Source organism: Aquarana catesbeiana, linkage group LG09 (genome assembly GCF_042186555.1).
Source record: "Aquarana catesbeiana isolate 2022-GZ linkage group LG09, ASM4218655v1, whole genome shotgun sequence".
Taxonomy (NCBI): domain Eukaryota; kingdom Metazoa; phylum Chordata; class Amphibia; order Anura; family Ranidae; genus Aquarana; species Aquarana catesbeiana.
In genome coordinates, this window is record NC_133332.1 from 309,275,970 (window position 1) to 309,296,331 (window position 20,362).

The 20,362-nt window shown below is 38.3% G+C and overlaps 1 protein-coding gene across 6 annotated transcripts in view; it reads left to right on the plus strand.

Moving 5' to 3' along the window:
- Positions 1–20,362, plus strand: part of F8 (coagulation factor VIII) — a 169,862-nt gene that overhangs the window by 128,787 nt on the left and 20,713 nt on the right. For 2 of the 6 annotated variants that reach the window (XR_012236114.1, XR_012236115.1), the window contains exons 25-26: positions 5,976–6,047; positions 7,675–8,088. Coding sequence is in view for 3 of the 6 variants with exons in the window: in XM_073600614.1 (XP_073456715.1) it covers positions 5,976–6,029 (54 nt within the window). In the remaining 3 variants the exon portion in view is untranslated. Of the gene's footprint in view, positions 1–5,975; positions 6,048–7,674; positions 15,686–20,362 lie in introns of those variants that run through there. The other 4 variants (XR_012236116.1, XM_073600614.1, XM_073600616.1 and 1 more) reach the window with 4 other exon arrangements.

Consider the following 20,362-nt stretch of genomic DNA (forward strand, 5'->3'; position numbering starts at 1 on the left):
CATCGACCATTTAATGGCTGAAACTGAAAGTTCCTGTAACTGCCACTTGTATCGGACAGCTTGGCCCATTACAGGACTAATGAGCCCACTGGCAGGATTAATAAATAATAAAACTATGTTATAAGGTAGGAAGTAGAACAAAATGCACCATGGGACGTGTCGGATTGTTAATTTGTCGCATGGTGGGGCTCTAAATTTCGGCGTTTTCGCTCTGCATGTTTTGGAAATGTATCTTCAATATGCTTATATTTTTTTCACCACTCTGGCCATGGTGTATATTAGAACTGTTTTTCAATTATTTAATTAATGACGTGCTTCATTATTTTGGCACTTACGATTGGACGTTTATAGAGACTGTCGCATGTTAATATGATTTGGTGCGGCTGGAGCGGCACCACATAGAAACCTGTTTGGTTGGTGCTCGGAAAAAAATGCGGCAATATTTACACAGAAAAGTTGAATTTCCTCCCATCTAGGAATGCTGTGTTTATGTATATATATATATATATGCCTGTACATATATATGTGTGTGTATATGTATATGTGTATGTGTGTGTATATATATATATATATACATACATACATACATACATACATACATACATACATACATACATATACATATATATATATATATATATATATATATATATATATATATATATATATATATACACTTCTATGTGGGGAGGGGGGATGGTAAACATCATATTTACAAATCCTGATTTTCAGCCATTAAATGGTTAAATTCAAACCTCTCTGGATTTAAAAAATATTAACTGTCACTTTTTTCACAAGTTGAAAACAGCTGGTGATTTCTAATCACCAGCTGATCCCTTCTAATAAATAAATAATAAAAGAATAAGATGAACTTACCATGTGACCATGCATCCTCACTCCTGGCTGTTCTGATAAGAACGGCCAAAATAACGCAAGCAAAAAATACGTAAATTCTCATTTTTTTTGCTTTCAATAGCAAACTAGATATACACTCTCCTCTCTCCTCGTGTCATCTGACGCTGGCAGCCTGCAGCACTGTTTATAAGGCTGAGCCAGAGTGTGCCACTATGATGTCATCAGTCACATGTTCTAACTGCCAGGTTGCTATGGCAACAGGACATGACTGCACTAACTGCTGGATGTGAGGATTTGAAAAAAACTAAAAATAACTTTGGATATAATTGCCTTTATGTTTACCAACACCAATATCTGATGGATTGTTGTTGGTATCTGGGAGCTATTATTAATATTGACGAGATATGAGGGAGGGGAACAAATAAATAATTCATTCATAAAATCTTAAATGTTGAATTCTTAATTATTGAAATAATATGTAGAATTGTTAATTAGTAAAATAATAATACAGAGGTAATTGTTTATAAAATAAGAATAAATATTGAATTCTTAATTATTGAAATAATACACAATAAATAATAAGTTGTTATTTAGTAAAATAATAATACAGAGGTAATGGTTAATAAATACAAATGAATAATTCATTGCTAATTCTTAAAAAAAATAATACGTAATCCTTAATAGTAATACATATTGTTCATTAATAAAGAATTCATTGTTAATTAATAAAATCATTAACAAATAATGAATGGTTCTTGATCAGTTTTTAAAAAATAACCAAAATGCAGAATGACTGGACGTGATTTCCACCTTTTAGAATAATAAAAATCAGGGTTGCTTTATTTTGAGATGAGAAATGGAATAAAGGGGGAGGTGTGTGTGTGTGTGTGTGTGTGTGTGTGTGTGTGTGTGTGTGTGTGTGTGTGTGTGTGTGTGTGTGTGTGTGTGTTACTAGGACTGGTTCCCATTATAATGGAACATGTGGGGGCTGTACCATCATATAATAAAGTCCTCCATTCCCTATGTACAGTGTCAGACGTTATTCATTCATAAAATACTAAATATTTAATTATTAAACATAATACATAGAATTGCTAATTAGTCAAATAATAATACATAGAGATTGTTCATAAAAATAATAATGAATTGTTCTTAAAATAATACACAATTAAAAATAAGTTTAATTTAATAAAAAATAATAGGAAGAAAAAATAAATAATGAACGGTTAATTAGTAAAATAATAACACAGAGGTAATAAAATACTAATAAATAATGAATTGTTAATTTGTAAAAAATAATAGATATTCATTAATAAATACATGTTAATTCATAATTGTTAATCAAACATATACTATTACATAATCCATAAAGAATCAAGTAAAAAATAATGAATTGTTCTTGTTCGGTTTTAAAAAAATAAACGTTTTCACATGTCACGGAAGCCAAAATGCAGAATGAGTGGATGTGAATTTCACCTTGGGATAATAAAAATCAGGGTTGCTTTATATTGAGATGTAATAATGGAATGGAACAAAAGGGGGGTTGTGTGTGTGTGGGGGGGGGGGGGGGGGGGCGCAGGCCAGAGATAGGGGTGCAGGATGAGGACTGTCCCTGTATAGTAGGACATGTGGGGGCTGCACCATCACTTAATAAAATAAATTCCTATGTACAGTGTCAGACTTTATTCATTCATAAAATACTAAATATCGAATTGTTAATTATTAAAAATACAAAGTATTGTTAATTTAGTAAAATAATAATACAGATGTAATTATTCATAAAAAATACTAAATAATGAATTGTTAATTTTTTAAAATAATACACAATTAACAAATAATGAATGAAATTTTATATTAAAAATAATAGGAAAGAAAAATAAATAAAAAATGAACAGTTAAACAGTAAAATAATAACAGAGGTAATTGTTAATGAAATACTAATAAATAATGAATTGTTAATTCATAAAAATGAGGCCATAGACCATGTAGGCGATACCTTGTCATTAACGTTTGTATATATATTAATTGGGTGGATTCTGGTAGATTATTGTGTAATACAGTTGATATTCATATTATGTTTTACTACGTGGGAACTACACCCCAACAGCTATGTATATTATGTATGTATATCCATGTTATATACCAATAAATGTCCTTTCTACATGTCCACCTGTATTCAGTTGCTGCTACGTGCTTCATGTAAACTCCCACCCTCATGCCCTCTAATTTTCCTCATTAATGGCTGTGTGTTGAGTTATTTTGAGGGGACAGCAAATTTACACTGTTATACAAGCTGTACACTCACTACTTTACATTGTAGACAAGTAGGGCTGAAACAACTAATCGATTAATCGACAACTTATGAAATTAATCGATTACTATTTTCATAATCGATTAATCGGCCAGTAACATAATGGGGTTAAAAAAAAACTAAAGCGAGCCCTTTATAGTACAAAAAGAGCAAGTAATCGCTACTGTAGATGTTACTTTCACAGTTCTACAATAAAAAAAATGAACCCCTTACAGTAGTGATTATCTGCTTTTTTTTTTTTTTTTTTTTTTTTTTTTTTTTTGTACTATAAAGGGCTAATTTTAGTTTTTTTTAACCCAATTGGCCAAAAAAATGCAAAAACGTAAATCGCCGCAAAATCACATGCGCAAAAATCAAAACGCACAGCAAAAAGCACTGCAGAAACAGATTGAAAGCAAACTGCCTAGGTGTGTAGCGAGCCTTATTCTGGCCACAAGGATCAATTTTCAGACGAGAATATTCAGACGAAAAGTCTTTGTACATTCGCTGAATGAAAGAATGTTGTTTGAAATTTTTATTTGTTTTTAACATTCTGTTTTTAAAATGAATGTAATTTCTGAACGAAAACCACATCCACTGTCTGAAAATTCCTTTGACCAAGAAGTTTTCAATTTCCAAATTTTCCCGTCACTGGTTGAAAATGAACGTCGACTTGACCCCACTAACGATTAGAAAATAGAACGAACATTCTTAAAATTAAATTTTTTTTGGAGGAAGACATTTGATCTGAGTCTGATAATATTTATCAGATTCACCCTTTAATAGTATGTACAGTATATCTCTTCTCTAACAGTTTATACAGTGTAACTCCTCTAATAGTATATACAGTATATCTCTTCTGTCTGTTATTCTCAGAGTGGATTAGATATTTTGCTCCCTAACCATATAGTTGGTTATTTATATTTACCACTGCATAGAGATATTTAAGAATAAATTGCCTTTTTTTTAAAACTTTACATATTAACTAAATTATACGCCACTTTTTTTTTTTTTAAGGTTATTAATCGATTAATCGAAACAATAATCGGCCAACTAATCGATTATGAAAATAATCGTTAGTTGCAGCCCTATAGACAAGTGTCATTTCTTCAGTGTTGTCACATGAAAAGATAGAATAAAATATTTACAAAAATGTGAGGGGTGTACTTACTTCTGTGAGATATTGGATGTTGGATGGGAAGAACTGATCCCAAAGGTGTTCAGTAGGGTTGACGGCAGGCATTTATGTTGGATGAGAATACCTGATTCCAGTGGTGTTGAGTAGGGTTGAGGTCTGGTACTGGTGTTGGATCAGAAGACCTAATCCCTAAGATGTCCAGTAGGGTTTGAGTTCAGGTACTAATGTAGCATGAGAAGACCCAGTCCCAAAGGTATCCAGTAGGGTTGAAGGCGTGCACTGATGTTGGATAAGAAGACTCGATCCCAAAGGTATTCAGTAAGGTTGAAGTCAGGTACTGATTTAGGATGAGAAGAGCCAATTCCAAAGGTGTTCAGTAGTGCTGAGGGCAGGAACTGATATTGGATGAGAAGATCTTATCCAAAAGGTCTTCTTAAAGTAGGGTATGAGGTAGGGCTGCAACTAACGATTATTTTCATAATCGATTAGTTGGTCGATTATTGTTTCGATTAATCGATTAATCGGTTAATAACCTTTAAAAAAAGTGTGGTGTATAATTTAGTTTGTTTTTTTTTTAAACTTTACATACTAACTAAATTATACACCACACTTTTTTTTAAGGTTATTAACCGATTAATCGATTAATCGAAACAATAATCGACCAACTAATCGATCGCCTCACATAGTTAGGTTGAAAAAAGACACAAGTCCATCCAGTTCAACCATAAAAAAACAAAAAAAAAAATATATATCGTACAATCCAATATACCCAATACTATACCCACAGTTGATCCAGAGGAAGGCAAAAAACCCCAGCAGAGCATGCTCCAATTTGCTACAGCAGGGGAAAAAATTCCTTCCTGATCCCCCAAGCGGCAATCGGATTTTCCCTGGATCAACTTTACCTATAAATGTCAGTACCCAGTTATATAATGTACATTTAGGAAAGTATCCAGGCCTTTCTTAAAGCAATCTACTGAGCTTGGCCAGAACCACCTCTGGAGGGAGTCTATTCCACATTTTCACAGCTCTTACTGTGAAGAAACCTTTCACCGTTGTAAACAGCATCTCCCCGTTCTGCCTAGTGACAGTGTCACTGGATCTCTGCTCCCTGTCATCGAAGCAGAGATCAGTGACGTCACGCACACAGCCCATCCCCCCCTACAGTTAGAATCACTCCCCTAGGACATACTTAACCCCTCCCCGCCCTCTAGTGGTTAACCCCTTCACTGCCAGTGTCATTTACACAGGAATCAGTGCATTTTTATAGCACTGATTGCTGTATAAATGACACTGGTCCCAAAAATGTGTCAAATGTCCGATGTGTCTGCCATAATGTCGCAGTCACAATAAAAATCGCTGATCGCCGCCACTACTAGTAAAAAAAAAAAAATTGTTAATAAAAATGCCATAAAACTATCCCCTATTTTGTAAACGCTATAAATTTTGCGCAAACCAATCAAATGCTCTGGTCAGGAAGAGGATAAATCCTTCCGGGGCTGAAGTGGTTAAACTGTTGGTGCTATATAAATCTGGTATAATAATAATAACAGTACCCTTCACTGGAAATACCTGAACCCAATCATTTGGAGAGGGGCCAAATACCTCTGTCCATATAGTGTACATATTAATGCATCAGTGCAAATTAAATGTAGAACATAATACATATTGTACATGTGATTTGTCTTTTAGGGTGTCGCCAACCTTTTGGTTTATCATCAGGAAAAATCAAAGATTCACAGATAACTGCTTCAGGGCATTACGGTAAGAAATTAAAATATTTTTAAATAATTACTATAAAGGAGACAAAACAAACATATACAACAAGATAACCAGCAATGCATAGGTGCAACCCCAAATAAATTGACATACATTATGGGGTCAAAGTTTGTGGGCATCTGACCATCAAAACCAATATGAGCATGTTGGACATTTCCATTCTGAAAACAAAGCATGGGCATTAACTTGGTTCCCCCTTTGGGGCTGTCCTGATGCAGCCACAAGAACATTTGTGAGGCCAGGTACTAGTGATGGAGGAGAAGACCCGGCTCACAATCAACATTCCTGGTTATCCTGAAGATGTTCGATAGGGTTGAGGTCAGGGCTGTGTGTAGGTCACTCAAGTCCCTCCTGTGCCCTTATGGAGCTGAAACAGAAAATGCTACAAGGTTGAGGTATTTATAAAAAAGTTTAAATATCAGTTTATCCATGGAAACTGCAACTAAATGTGTTCTGTGTGAATGTGACAAAATCAAATGTTCTCAGGCTATAGCCACTTCAACTCCAGAAGGTTTTACCACCTTCATGACGAGGACATTTTTTGCTGTTCAGCACTGTGCTACTTGTATGTTAAAAATAACTTTTTTTTTTTTTTTCAAAATTTTTTAATTTTTTTTCTTTTACATTTTGTTACAATGAAGGTCATTGCAACAGCAACGTTTTTATTTGCTATTAATGGGTTAACCATTAATGACAGATGTGAAGACTAGTGATCTGTGATTGGCTACAGCTAATCACATGGTACAGGGTGCTGTGATTTGCCCAGGTACACTGTGATAGCTGTAGGCCAATCACAGCACAGGCAGCACAGCTAATCCCTGGATGAGACCTGTCTCCCAGCTCCTAGCTGGGGCTCCTCTGACCCCTAGGTGAGACCTCCTGTCTCCAATATGGGTGCCGTCTCTAAACTGGGAGCCCTAAGCTATCCTCAGGCTTGAGTATATAATGACCCGGCACACCTATGTACTCAGACAGGCTGCAGACACCTGTTAAAATCCAGATACAGGATTGAGGGTTCCATCCCACAAATACACTTTGGAACCTTCAGATCCCAATCCGGGACTACAGAATCCAGAGAAAACTAAAAACACAGCTTTCGCTCAAACGATAAACTGAAACCTCGCATAAACCCTTTAATGCAAATCCTGTGTCATTTTCTCCTACATTCTCACAGTGACAGGGCCTTGCCCTGTCACACAATTTTTTCATCAAAACTGTATATAAATTCATTCTGTGCAAATGGGGCAAAATCAAATGTTCTCTGGCTACATTTTCGGCAATTCAAAAGTGTGAAAGGTAAAAATTTCCTCAATATGGTCACTAGATGGCGATGACTAGCGTAGGAAATAAATACGCTCCTCAGCTCCATCTAGTGGCCTTTTCTGCATTCACACATTCGATCTGCAGAAGATATAGTCGGAGAACATTCGATTCTGCACTATTTGCACAGAATAAATTTACATGCAATGTCCATGAATGAACAGCTATGCACATTTTTTATTAATACACCCCTTATGTGGGTGACATAAGGAGGTGCCCAGTGTGCATTACTGATGCTGGGAATCCCAAATATTATGATATAATGAATCCTATGTCTTCTTATGCTCAACAGCCCCATGAAGATGTGTCAAGTCTACTTTTGCCGCTACAGTCCTGTTCCTTTACTGTGTTCCCCCACCATGGAGAGAACTTAGCCCTTGAACTTGCCAACCAAGGCTTGTTCCAGGAAAAATAATGATTGGACAGGTTAAAAAATAAATATTTCTGCTGACTTAATGTACTTAAAACCCAACTGCAGGTTAATTTTAGAAAAAAACCTCTGTGACTGTGATAACTAAATCCAAAGCTGTCCCCCCACGTGCGTTCCAGGCCTCGTTTGGAGAAACATCGATACCGCGGCCGGCTACAGCGGTAAACAACGAGCCATACGGACACCATCAGGCACCACCGTGACCCATCTGATGTACAACCCCACGATGGATACCCCCTCTGGCTTCTAAGATGCTCTTTGTTATACTTCCGAAATGTGAGTTGTTTGCACACTGTTTTTTAAACAATAAACGACTTCCCTACTACACCCAGAGGCGCCTTCCCCCTTGTTTTTTTCTACAGATTTTTGGAGCTTGGTTTCAACTCTCTAGAAGGCAGCCCTGTTTGTGTATTCATACCAACACCCTCTCCTACAGTCCATTTTTTAACAGACTTTAATGGACTATATAGACTTATCCCTTTCTTGTCTACACATTGTATACATGGTGTTATAATTGTGATCAATTGCTGCTGATTGTGATGGTTTTGGGCATTCCCCAGTTTCTTGCACCTTTCCTTGTATATTGTCCCCCCGCAGTACCTGTAATCCACCACAAGATATCCTCATCCCCATTGACTGGGGACAGGCTGGAGGTGAAGGGTGTCCTGGCCCCTGCTATTGAGCACTCCATGTAAAAAGTGCAATCATACTAATACTCTTAATGCAATGCTCTCCATGGATTAATGCAAAGAGCGGTGCTGATCACTTGAGGGCCATTCTCTGCATCATCTGGGATTGCTTACTGCCAGTAGAAGGTGAAAATAATTTGGCACATCATGTGATTGGCTAGAAGACATGGTAGAGAGTTGTGACTCTCCTCTTCAAAATAAATATAAATAGAGTCGGGAAAGTTCTAAATATCACATATGTATGAGGGACATGTTTTGTGATAAGGGATAATTATGACTATAGGTATTTTATATAGGTAATAAAGAGGAAGGGGTCACTAAAATTAAAATAATTTTTTCCACACACATAAAAAGGTAATCACTTATGCCGCGTACACACGACCGGACTTTCCGGCAGAAAAGGTCCGGCGAAATCATTCCGTCGGACATTCCGATCATTTGTGGGCTTCATCTGACTGTTTTCTTCCAAAAAGTCTGACGGACCTAGAAATAAAACGTGTTTTAAATTAGGGCTGCAATTAACGATTATTTTCATAATCGATTAGTTGGCCGATTGTTTCGATTAATCGGTTAATAACCTTAAAAAAAAAAAAAAAAGTGGCGTATAATTTAGTTAATATGTAAAGTTTTTAAAAAAAGGCAATTTATTCTTAAATATCTCTATGCAGTGGTAAATATAAATAACCAACTATATGGTTAGGGAGCAAAATATCTAATCCACTCTGAGAATAACAGACAGAAGAGATATACTGTATATACTATTAGAGAAGATACACTGTATAAACTGTTAGAGAAGAGATATACTGTACATACTATTAAAGGGTGAATCTGATAAATATTATCAGACTCAGATCAAATGTCTTCCTCCAAAAAAATTTAAATTTTAAGAATGTTCGTTCTATTTTCTAATCGTTAGTGGGGTCAAGTCGACGTTCATTTTCAACCACAGTGACGGGAAAATTTGGAAATTGAAAACTTCTTGGTCAAAGGAATTTTCAGACAGTGTATGTGGTTTTCGTTCAGAAATTACATTCATTTTAAAAACAGAATGTTAAAAACAAGTAAAAATTTCAAACAACATTCTTTCATTCAGCGAATGTACAAAGACTTTTCGTCTGAATATTCTCGTCTGAAAATTGATCCTTGTGGCCAGAATAAGGCTCGCTACACACCTAGGCAGTTTGCTTTCAATCTGTTTTTGCTGTGCGTTTTGATTTTTGCGCATGTGATTTTGCGGCGATTTACGTTTTTGCATTTTTTTGGCCAATTGGGTTAAAAAAAACTAAAATTAGCCCTTTATAGTACAAAAAAAAAAAAAAAAAAATCAGATAATCACTACTGTAAGGGGTTCATTTTTTTTATTGTAGAACTGTGAAAGTAACATCTACAGTAGCGATTATTTGCTCTTTTTGTACTATAAAGGGCTCGCTTTAGTTTTTTTTTAACCCCATTATGTTACTGGCCGATTAATCGATTATGAAAATAGTAATTGATTAATTTCATAATCGATTAGTTGTTTCAGCCCTATTTTAAATCTTTCCAACGGAATCAATTCTTATCGGGAAAACCGTTTGTCTGTATGCTAGTCCGACAGACCAAATGCGACGCAAGGGCAGCTATTGGCTACTGGATATTGAACTTCCCTTTCTAGTCCCGTCGTACGTCATTGCTTTCTAAACGAACGGACTTTGGTGTGATCGTGTGGAGGCAAGTCCGTCGGAAAGACCATCAGAGTTTATTCTGACGGAAAGTCCGGTCGTGTGTACGCGGCATTAGAGAATTCAACAAAATAGATGAATGCTTTCATACACAAATATAGTAATGGGGAAAGAGGAATGGGGTACACCTTAAAGGGGTTGTAAAGGTTCATGTTTTTTCACCTTAATGCATCCTATGCATTAAGGTGAAAAAACATCTGATGATTACCGGCCCCCCGGTTTTCTTACCTGAGCCCTCGAAAGTCCCGCGCTCGATCGTTGCTCGAGCTTCTCGGCTCTTCTTTGGATAGATTGATAGCAGCGCAGCCATTGGCTCGCGGGGGGCGGGGCTGAATCCTGCACTTGGTGGCTTTGGATGCCGAATGCAGGACTCTGGAGCGCGCCCGAAAGGTAACCCCCCAGAAGAGCGCTTCTCCCCGGGGGTTATCTGAGATGGGGAGGAGCTATGAGAGCCGCCGGCGGACTCCAGAAAACGCCATTCAAGGCCACTCTGTGCAAAAGCTGCACAGTGGAGGCAAATATGACATGTTTGTTATTTTTAAAAAATAAAAATCGAACCTTTAGTGTCACTTTAATATAAAGAATGGAAGTTTAACGTGGGTGCTCCTTTTTTTTTTTTTTTTCTCTTTTTGGGGGGATGGGTGGTGGGAGACGGTGGAGCATCCATAACAACTCTGGAAGGTGTTATGAGACAGATCCAAGTGTTGAGACAAATGTTGCATTTTGAATTTAACCACTTGACAACTGGGCACTTAATCCCCCTGTGACCAGACCAATTTTCAGCTTTCGGTGCTCTCACACTTCGACAATTACTCAGTCATGTAATACTGTACCCAAATGAATTTTTTGTCCTTTTTTTCATACAAATAGAACTTTCTTTTGGTGGTATTTGATCACCTCTGGGTTTTTTATTTTTTGCGCTATAAATGAAAAAAGACCGAAAATTTTGAAAAAAAAAGACATTTTTCTTTGTTTCTGTGATAAAATTTTGCAAATTAGTAATTTTTCTTCATAAATTTTGGCCACAATTTATACTGCTACATATCTTTGGTAAAAATAACCCAAATTAGTGGATATTATTTGGTCTGTGTGAAAGTTAGAGAGTTTACAAGTTATGGTACAAATCATAAAAAATTGATCACACCAGATGTACTGAGGCCTATCATGTCTTGCGACCCGAACAAGCCAGGAAAGTACAAATCCCCCCCAAATGACCCCTTTTTTTTTTTTTTTTTTAGACATTCCAAGGTATTTAGTAAGATGCATGGTGAGCTTTTTGATGTCATTTTTTTTCCCACAATTCTTTGCAAAATGAAGATTCCCCCCCCCCACACACACACACAAAATTGTCATTGTAATAGGTTATTTCTCTCACATGGCATGTATATACCACAAATGACCCCCCAAAATACATTCTGCTACTCATCCTGAGTATGGGGATACCACATGTGTGGGACTTTTTCACAGCCTGGCCACATAGAGAGGCCCAACATGCAGGGAGCACCATCAGGTGTTCTAGGAGCATAAATTACACATCTAATTTGTTGACTACCTATTACACTTTTGAAGGCCCTGGAGAACCAGGACAATGACATGTGACACTGATGACAAATGGCACTGATACGTGGCACTGATGGCACTAATACGTGGCACTGATGACAGATGGCACTAATACGTGGCACTGATGACAGATGGCACTGATGACACGTGGCACTGATTACGTGGCACTGATGACACTTGGCACTGATTATGTGGCACTGATACGTGGCACTGATGACAGGTGGCACTGATACGTGGCACTGATGACAGGTGGCACTGATGCGTGGCACTGGGGACAGATGGCGGCAGGGACATGCCAACAAGGACAGATGGCGGAAGGGTAGAGTTGCCACCTCATCCTTTTAAACCCGAACACCTTTGAATTACACAGGTTCTGAGGCTAATTAAATGGAGATAAGGCACCAAGTGAGTTTAATTACCACCTTAATCAGCCACAGAACCTGTGTAATTAATGTGTTCGGGTTTAAAGGGATGAGGTGGCAACCATACAGTGGGGACACTTTTTTTTTTTTTTTCCGTTTTTATTTTTTTCTTTTCACTTACCGCCGCGGCAGTTCGCTCTCCCTCCTCACACGCTATCTCTGTGTGAGGAGGGAGAGCCGGCGATGAGAGATGATCTCATATGTTTACATATGAGATCGTCTCTCATTGCCACCACCGATCGCACTGAGAACGGCCACTATGATTGGCCATTTTCAGCGATCTGTGACTGGCTGTGTCCAAGGGACACGGGCAGCATAAAACTTCCCCGACGCACGCCCGCGGGAGCGCACAACGCGGAAGTAAACAGGAGGACGTCCAGGGACACCCTCCCAGCAATTGGAGTCCGCGCTGTAGCCGTCTTTCGGCTATAGTACAGACGCCTAGTGGTTAATGAGGTTAGTATATGTTTTGTTATATATGTATGTTTATGTATAAGGTTTTGAAATGAATTGCTATGGAATGTTTTTATGTGGAAAATATCTTAATAAAAATAATTGAAAATCAGACTCTGACACTATCAGAACAGTCTTTACTTCTTTTTATTTAGATATCTTCTCAAGCAGCGCTCTCCTCTGGCTAATAAGTAGCTCCTTTCTGTGGCTTCTAAGCAGCGCTCTCCTCGTCTCTCACTAGATGTGGTGTCCTCTGTCCCATATCGTTCTGCTGCCTTCAGTTTTTTGAATATGCCTTCCAAAGTCCTTTCTTGTTCACGACAGGCTTTACTTCTTTTTATTTAGACATGCCAGACATCTTCTCTGGCAGATATGTAGCGCCCTACTCTGGCTGATATGTAGCGCCCTCCTCGTCTCTCACTAGATCTGGTGTCCTCTGTCCCATATCGTTCTGCTTCCCTTAGTCTTTGGACTAAGTGTTCCAAACTCCTTTCTTGTTCATGACTGTAAAAAAGAAAAGAAATTGTTAAAACCATCATCATTGTGTAAGCGCTAACATTATAATACATGGAAACATCACATTTTTCTTAAAGTGTATATAATCCCTAACAATGTTCTTCTTTTATTTGCACCATTTTGGTCTGTTAATAACACAGTTGGGGGCGTTTTGTTATATCTGTTCGATATCTACAAAAATATACCTATTTATCCTGCCAGAAATATTGTGAGCTTATAGCTTCCTGTACTGCGCTCTTATCAGTTACGTTATTCCTGGCTGTCTATGTGGACTATAGAACACCTCCCCTGTCTTATGGAGTCCTGTTCTCCTGTTCTAGGGTGACAATGCTGTTCCTCCAGCAATACAGTGGAGGAGTAGGCATTGCCACCCTAACACAAAAGGTGTGTTATTGGCAGGGTCACCAATGAAATATTATGGGGGGGAAAAAAAGTCTGCTGCTAATTACAATTACGTGGAAGAATGTCGCAAGCCATTTGCCCAGCTATCACAAATTTTGACCATATTTTGCTCAATATCTTAATTTTCTATGATCGTCAGCTCCATCTAGTGTCCTTAAATGTGGTATTTTCCTAAATTGACCTATTTCAAGTTTTAAAAAAAAAAAAAAACCCCATTATGGCCACTAGATGGAGCTGATGATCATAGGAAATCAGCATATTAAGCAAAATACAGCTACAATTCCGGATGGCTGGGTGAATGCTAGTGATGTTCATCCACCAAATTTTCTATAAATGGGCCCCATAGTGCTGTCACCGGCAGGGTTCAATGACAGTTGTCGGGACCATTTAATAGCCGACAGATAGCAATAGCAGCAGACACTAACAGTGCTCATGATATACATAATATAAATAACTGGTAAAAATTAGAAAAAATATTAACCCAAAAACCTATATTGAACCTGTTAAAAAGCACATTGATCCATATAAAAATATATAATGATAATAGTAAACTTGCAATGAATAAAAGTAAAAGATTACAGAGGAGCAAGAAATAAAAAAAACACAATACGGCAAAATGTGGATATTGCTAATGTGGGGATGTATATAAATACCTCTAGTGGGTTCAAATTTGTAAAATTATGTGGGCAGAAAAAACTAAGATTTTAGACCCATAATAGAGATCCCACAAGAAAAAAAACTTCTCCCGGGCAATGCCTACAAATAGGGAAAATCAGTCAGAAAATCAAAAAAAACAAAAAACAACAAAAAGGCATGATTCAAGCTTACCACAGCAGCAATGTGCATCTCCCACAGGTGAGCACAAACACAGAGTTGAATTTAATGAGGATAGATAGATAGATAGATAGATAGACTCTGACAGTATTAGAACAGTCTTTTCTTCTCTTTCTTAAACATACCAAAAATTGATGTTTAGTTCCATGTGGAGCTGGAGGCCTCATTGGCACTTGACCTCCCGGTGCAGCAGCGCCCTCCTCTGCCCGGTCCCATATCCTTGGTGACCAAGGAATGTCGACGATGACTTCCTCCAGATCTACAGGATCTATATTAGCGATGTATCCTGCTGCCCTCAGTCTTCTTAAAATGCGATCCAGTGCCAACTCTTGCGCACGACTGTAAAAAAGAAAAGAAATTGTTTAAAACGTCATCATTGTGTAAGCGCTAATATTATAATACATGGAAACATCACGTTTTTCTTAAAGTGTATATAATCCCTAAAAATGTTCTTTTATTTGCACCATTTTGGTCTGTTAATAACACAGTTGGGGGCGTTTTGTTATATCTGTTTGATATCTACAAAAATATACCTATTTATCCTGCCAGAAATATTGTGAGCTTATAGCTTCCTGTACTGCGCTCTTATCAGTTACATTGTTCTTGGCTGTCTATGTGGACTATAGAACACCTTCCCTGTCTTATGGAGTCCTGTAGTCCTGTTCTAGGGTGACAACGCTGTTCCTCCAGCAATACGGTGGAGGAGTAGGCATGGCCACCCTAACACAAAAGGTGTGTTATTCGCAGGGTCACCAATGAAATATTAAGGGGGGAAAAAAAAAGTCTGCTGCTAATTACAATTACAAATGGGTGGATGAATGTCACAAGCCATTTGCCCAGCTATCACAAATTTTGACCATATTTTGCTCAATATCCTAATTTTCTATGATCGTCAGCTCCATCTAGTGTCCTTAAATGTGGTATTTTCCTAAATTGACCTATTTCAAGTTTAAAAAAAAAACAAAAAAACAAAAAAAACCCATTATAGATGGAGCTGATGATCATAGGAAATCAGCATATTAAGCAAAATACAGCTACAATTCCAGATGGCTGGGTGAATGCTTGTGATGTTCATCCACCAAATTTTCTATAAATAGGCCCCATAGTGCTGTCACCGGCAGGGTTCACTGACAGTTGTCGGGACCATTTAATAGCTGAGACTCTCGTAAGGGTCGCTTGTGCTGGACAGCTTGGTCCGTTGCAGGAATAAATGAGTCCCTGGCAGGATCACCAGGCAAGACCCTTTGCAAAAGACTCCCTCAAAAAAAAAGAAATAAAATTGGCTTGACAACTCTGTATGCCAACGTGCCGAAAAATAGTTTTGGGATTTTACATACACTTTGGGGTCTATTTATAAATGTTTACACCCAAGATTCAACCAACTTTCACCCAGGATCCACACATTTTTCCCAATTGGAAAAATAGGGGAAATTCCTGTGGCATCTTTTATAAATAGACCCCTACGATTCTAGGTTATTAATTTCTGTAAATACCAAACACTTACCAGATACGCATTATTATAAAGGAGCTGGGTATCAGGAGGATTCCCAAGATGATTATTGCTAAGATGTATCTGACCGACATTTCTAAAGAAAGAGAGAGAAAAAATATGATTATTAAAGCTAAAGGAACCAATCAGCATCAGCCGTCCAAAAAAAGACGGCGTAATAACGACATCTGAATTATTAATTCAATTACAATAATTATTATAAATATTTATTATTATAATTATATATATTATAATAAGGATTTATTATATAATTAATAATAATAAATTATGAATGATTGCTTTGGAAGAATCTCATTGCACGTTGGAGCCCTTTGGGGCCTTCAGAACGTCTTGAGCCATGAGTCTTCCTTGGAAGTGACAACAATTTACTTACTGGTTGGTTGTGATGAAGATTCCATCCCATCTGACGGAACGTCATTTTTCCCGTCTCATGGAACTTTACTTTTCTCAGCTGTCCCGCCATCTTGATCATAATTTGTTAATGCATGGCCGTCTGGATAATCACCTATAAACATAAAGTAATAAAAAATCATTAGCAAACATGGGACATTGATCTATATTTTAGAACTTTAAAACATTTAACCCCCCCAAAAAATAAAATAAAAGTATCTCCATTTCTGTCTGTGTTGCTGGATAGTAGTAAATGCTTGACCGGGGGTTCCAGTCCTTTCCCACTCCATCCAAGACCTAGCTAAAAAAACATTTGCCTTGACATACGTTTTAATAAGATGACCCCCCCATTTTTGCATGACGATGGTCACCCTGTGCTTTCATCCAATGCGCTGCAAAATTATCATTAATGAAATGGATCGTTAAGCTCATGTACGGTTCCATTGCTCTACTAGACCATAAATCTGAAGTAGATGCAATATTAAGTACACTGCGCAATTCTGTTTCAACATTTTCATGACATTTGTACGGAGCAGGTATTCCAACGTGTGAAAAATAATTACGAGAGGGGACGCAATAGCGCTTATCAAGGGTACGAATGAGTTTTTTAAATCCGTCTTTTTCAACAGTGGTCATGGGAGCCATATCTTTAGCCAGGTGAAATGTGATTGCGTCCGTTTATTTCTTTGTACCTGGGAGAGATTGTTGGGTACGGTGCTCCATTGAATATTGGAGCGGCGGCCATCTTGGTACACCCGCCGGCTGTTTACCACGTGATCGCTCCGTCAAATGATGGAGCGATCACTTGTAACAAACCGGCATCATGTCATGACGCCGGTTTCTCACTCTGCAATGCCCTGCCAGTAGTCTGCAATGCCCTGACAATACTCTGCAATGCCCTGCCATACCCTGCCAATATATTCGCCAATACCCTGCAAATATATTATTACAGGATCTATTGTAGGGTTGTCTGCTGCTGCCCTCAGTCCTTGTAATATACGATGCAAAGCCTTCTCTTGCTCACGACTAGGGGTGCAACTGATCGTCATTGATCCGTGAGGATCGGGACACCCGCGATCCGCTCTGTGGCCTCGGCCATAGGAAAGGTTGCGGCTTCGGCCTAGCTCCGGAGCGGCGGCCAACTTGGTACACCCGGCGGCCGTTTACCACGTGATCGCTCCGTCAAATGATGGAGCGATCACTTGTAACAAACCAGCATCATGTCATGACGCCGGTTTCTCTCTCCCCCCCCCCCCCCCCCCCCCCCGCTGAAACTCTGCAATGCCCTGCCAGTACTCTGCAATGCCCTGCCATACCCTGCCAATATACTCGCCAATACCCTGCAAATATATTATTACAGTGGGAGAGATTTTTTTTTTTGTTGATCCGTAAATGATCCGAACCGTGACTCCTGATCCGAGGAACGATCTGAACCGTGAGTTTTTTGATCCGTTGCACCCCTACTCACGACTGTAAAAAAGAAATTGTTAAAACCATCATCATTGTGTAAGCGCTAAATTATAATATATGCAAGTGTATATAATCCCTAACAATGTTCTTCTTTTATTTGCACCATTTTGGTCTGTTAATAACACAGTTGGGGGCGTTTTGTTATCTGTTCGATATCTACAAAAATATACCTATTTATCCTGCCAGAAATATTGTAAGCTTATAGCTTCCTGTACTGCGCTCTTATCAGTTACATTGTTCCTGGCTGTCTATGTGGACTATAGAACACCTTCCCTGTTTTATGGAGTCCTGTAGTCCTGTTCTAGGGTGACAACGCTGTTCCTCCAGCAATACAGTGGAGGAGTAGGCATGGCCACCCTAACACAAAAGGTGTGTTATTGGCAGGGTCACCAATGAAATATTAAGGGGGGAAATAAAAAAGTCTGCTTTTAATTACAATTACAAATCGATGGATGAATGTCACAAGCCATTTGCCCAGCTATCACAAATTTTGACCATATTTTTCTCAATATCTTAATTTTCTATGATCGTCAGCGCCATCTAGTGTCCATAATGTGGTATTTTCCTAAATTGACCTATTTCAGGTTTAAAAAAAATAAATAAAAATAAAGCATTATGGCCACTAGATGGAGCTGACGATCATAGGAAATCAGCATATTAAGCAAAATATATCCACAATTCCAGATGGCTGGGTGAATGCTTGTGAGGTTCATCCACTAAATTTTCCATAAAGAGGCCCCATAGTGCTGTCACCGGCAGGGTTCATTGACAGTTGTCGGGACCATTTAATAGCTGAGACTGGGGCTTCCCGTAAAGGTCGCTTGTGCTGGACAGCTTGGTCCGTTGCAGGAATAATGAGTCACTGACAAGATCACCAGGCAAGACCCCTTGCCAAAGACTCCCTCAAAAAAAAGAAAATAAATTGGCTTGACAACTCTGTATGCCAACGTGCCGAAAAATAGTTTTGGGGTTTTACATACACTTTGGGGTCTATTTATAAATGTTTACACCCAAGATTCACCCAACTTTCACCCAGGATCCACACATTTTTCCCAATTGGAAAAAATAGGGGAAATTCCTGTGGCAACTTTTATAAATAGACCCCCACGATTCTAGGTTAGTAATTTCTGTAAATACCAAAGAACACTTACCAGACACGCATTATTATGCAGAGGCCAACCATTGTAACAAATAATATAATGATGGACATCCCTAAGATGATTAATTCCATGATGTATATGATTGGCATCTCTAACGGAAGAGAGAGAAAAAATATAATTATTAAAGCTAAAGGAACCAATCGGCATCAGCCGTCCAAAAAAAGACGGCGTAATAACGACATCTGAATTATTATTAATTCAACAATAATTATTATAAATAATAATTATTATTATTACTATTATTAATTATGATTATTATTATATAAAATTATTATAATAAATTATGAATGATTGCTTTGGAAGGATCTCATTGCACGTTGGAGCCTTTTCGGGGCCTTCAGAACGTCTTGAGCCATGAGTCTTCCTTGAAAGTGACAACAATTTACTTACTGGTTGGTTGTGATGGTTGTTTTACCTCCGTCCCGTCTGATGGAATATCATTTTTCTCGCTCGGCTGAACTGTATTCGTCCCGCCAGCTTCATCGTAATTTGTCAATTTCCCATCTGGATAATCACCTATAAACAAAGTAATAAAAAATCATTAGCAAACATGGGACTTATTGATCTATATTTTAGAACTTAAAACATTTAAACCCCCCCCCCCAAAAAAAATAAATAAAAGTATTTCCATTTCTGTCTGTGTTGCTGTTGGAGAGTTCCCCTCACATCCTGTTTGAATAAATGTCAGCAGGACAGGAAGTGATGGGAGTTCTGGATAGTAGTAAATGCTTGACCGGGGGTTCCAGTCCTTTCCCACTCCATCCAAGACCAAGCTAAAAAAACATTTGCCTTGACATACGTTTTAATAAGATGACCCCCCCATTTTTGCATGACGATGGTCACCCTGTGCTTTCATCCAATGCGCTGCAAAATTATCATTAATGAAATGGATCGTTAAGCTCATGTACGGTTCCATTGCTCTACTAGACCATAAATCTGAAGTAGATGCAATATTAAGTACACTGCGCAATTCTGTTTCAACATTTTCATGACATTTGTACGGAGCAGGTATTCCAACGTGTGAAAAATAATTACGAGAGGGGACGCAATAGCGCTTATCAAGGGTACGAATGAGTTTTTTAAATCCGTCTTTTTCAACAGTGGTCATGGGAGCCATATCTTTAGCCAGGTGAAATGTGATTGCGTCCGTTTATTTCTTTGTATCTGGGAGAGATTGTTGGGTACGGTGTTGCATTGAATATGATTGAATATTGGAGCGGCGGCCATCTTGGTACACCCGCCGGCCGTTTACCACGTGATCGCTCCATCAAATGATGGAGCGATCACTTGTAACAAACTGGCATCATGTCATGACGCCGGTTTCTCTCTCCCCCCTGCCAATACTCTGCAATCCCCTGACAGTACTCTGCAATGCCCTGACAATACTCTGCAATGCCCTGCCATACCCTGCCAATATACTCGCCAA